At 29.0% G+C, this 964-nt stretch overlaps 1 protein-coding gene across 1 annotated transcript in view; it reads left to right on the forward strand.

The window, feature by feature from the left end:
* Window positions 1-481: 481 nt before the first annotated feature.
* The window catches only part of LOC116849625 (myrosinase 1-like), an 8,357-nt gene continuing 7,874 nt past the window's right edge, over window positions 482-964 (forward strand). The window contains exon 1 of the mRNA XM_032826953.1: window positions 482-763. Within this exon, the coding sequence (XP_032682844.1) occupies window positions 580-763 (184 nt within the window). The 5' untranslated portion in view covers window positions 482-579. The remainder of the gene's footprint in view (window positions 764-964) is intronic.

A 964-nucleotide genomic window follows, 5' to 3' on the forward strand; every position in this document is an offset into this window, starting at 1 on the left:
AAAATTGAATATAATCGCAAATAAATATCTTTTTCGACGTTGGTTATTACAGTCTCATACTTTAACTGAGCTGTAGAATAATAAAATTTTAGATTTAATTGTAAAATATCTTTTATTTAGCTCCCAGTAAGCTAGAAATAATTAATACAACGTTGCTACAATAATATTGAAGAATTTGTAATATTGTCAAGTATGTTTATAATGTTTATTTCGATTTTTTAACTATTTTACTTATATTTATTATATATTATTTATATTTATACTTATATTTATATTTATACTTAATATAAGCATGTAAAAATAATTGAATTTATGAAAAATTATTTTATTCTTTATTCTAGGCATTTGATTATTTCAATCGTGATATGAACATTTCTTTCTTGGCTTAAGAGGTTAATGCCTTCGATTTAACTGACAATATCTTTACGTTAAAATGATAATGACGACTGTTATTGAATTTTAAATTTACTATAAAACGTTACTAAGCGCATAATGACCTGACTTCGCCATTGGCATGACTCGCGCTTGCCAGATAATAGCAGTTACATTAGGTTTATCTTGCGGAATATACGTGGCGCAATGACGTGCACGAGCCTCGTAATGATTTTTATACTAGCAGTGCTGCCATGCATATTTCGATCGGTCCAAGGAGTGTCTGTCAAACTCGAAAAGGATATCCTAGATAACAACACCTTTCCCAAGGATTTTCTGTTCGGAGTTTCGACCTACGCACCTCAATACGAAGGTGCATGGAATGTGAGCGGTAAGATACACAATTTAGGTAAAACATATAAACTTTAGAAGTTAACACGTTGACTGCCACAGTGACATCAGGAAACTTCGTTTTTGGCGTCACATTAAAATCAGCGTATCACACACACATATACAAACATATATTTTAACTTTTTTAGAGATATTGACATATATATATATATATATATATATATATATATATATATATATA

The sequence above is a fragment of the Odontomachus brunneus genome, unplaced genomic scaffold (assembly GCF_010583005.1).
Source record: "Odontomachus brunneus isolate Ranch 3 - 2012 unplaced genomic scaffold, Obru_v1 Obru_scaffold_121, whole genome shotgun sequence".
Classification (NCBI taxonomy): Eukaryota; Metazoa; Arthropoda; class Insecta; order Hymenoptera; family Formicidae; genus Odontomachus; species Odontomachus brunneus.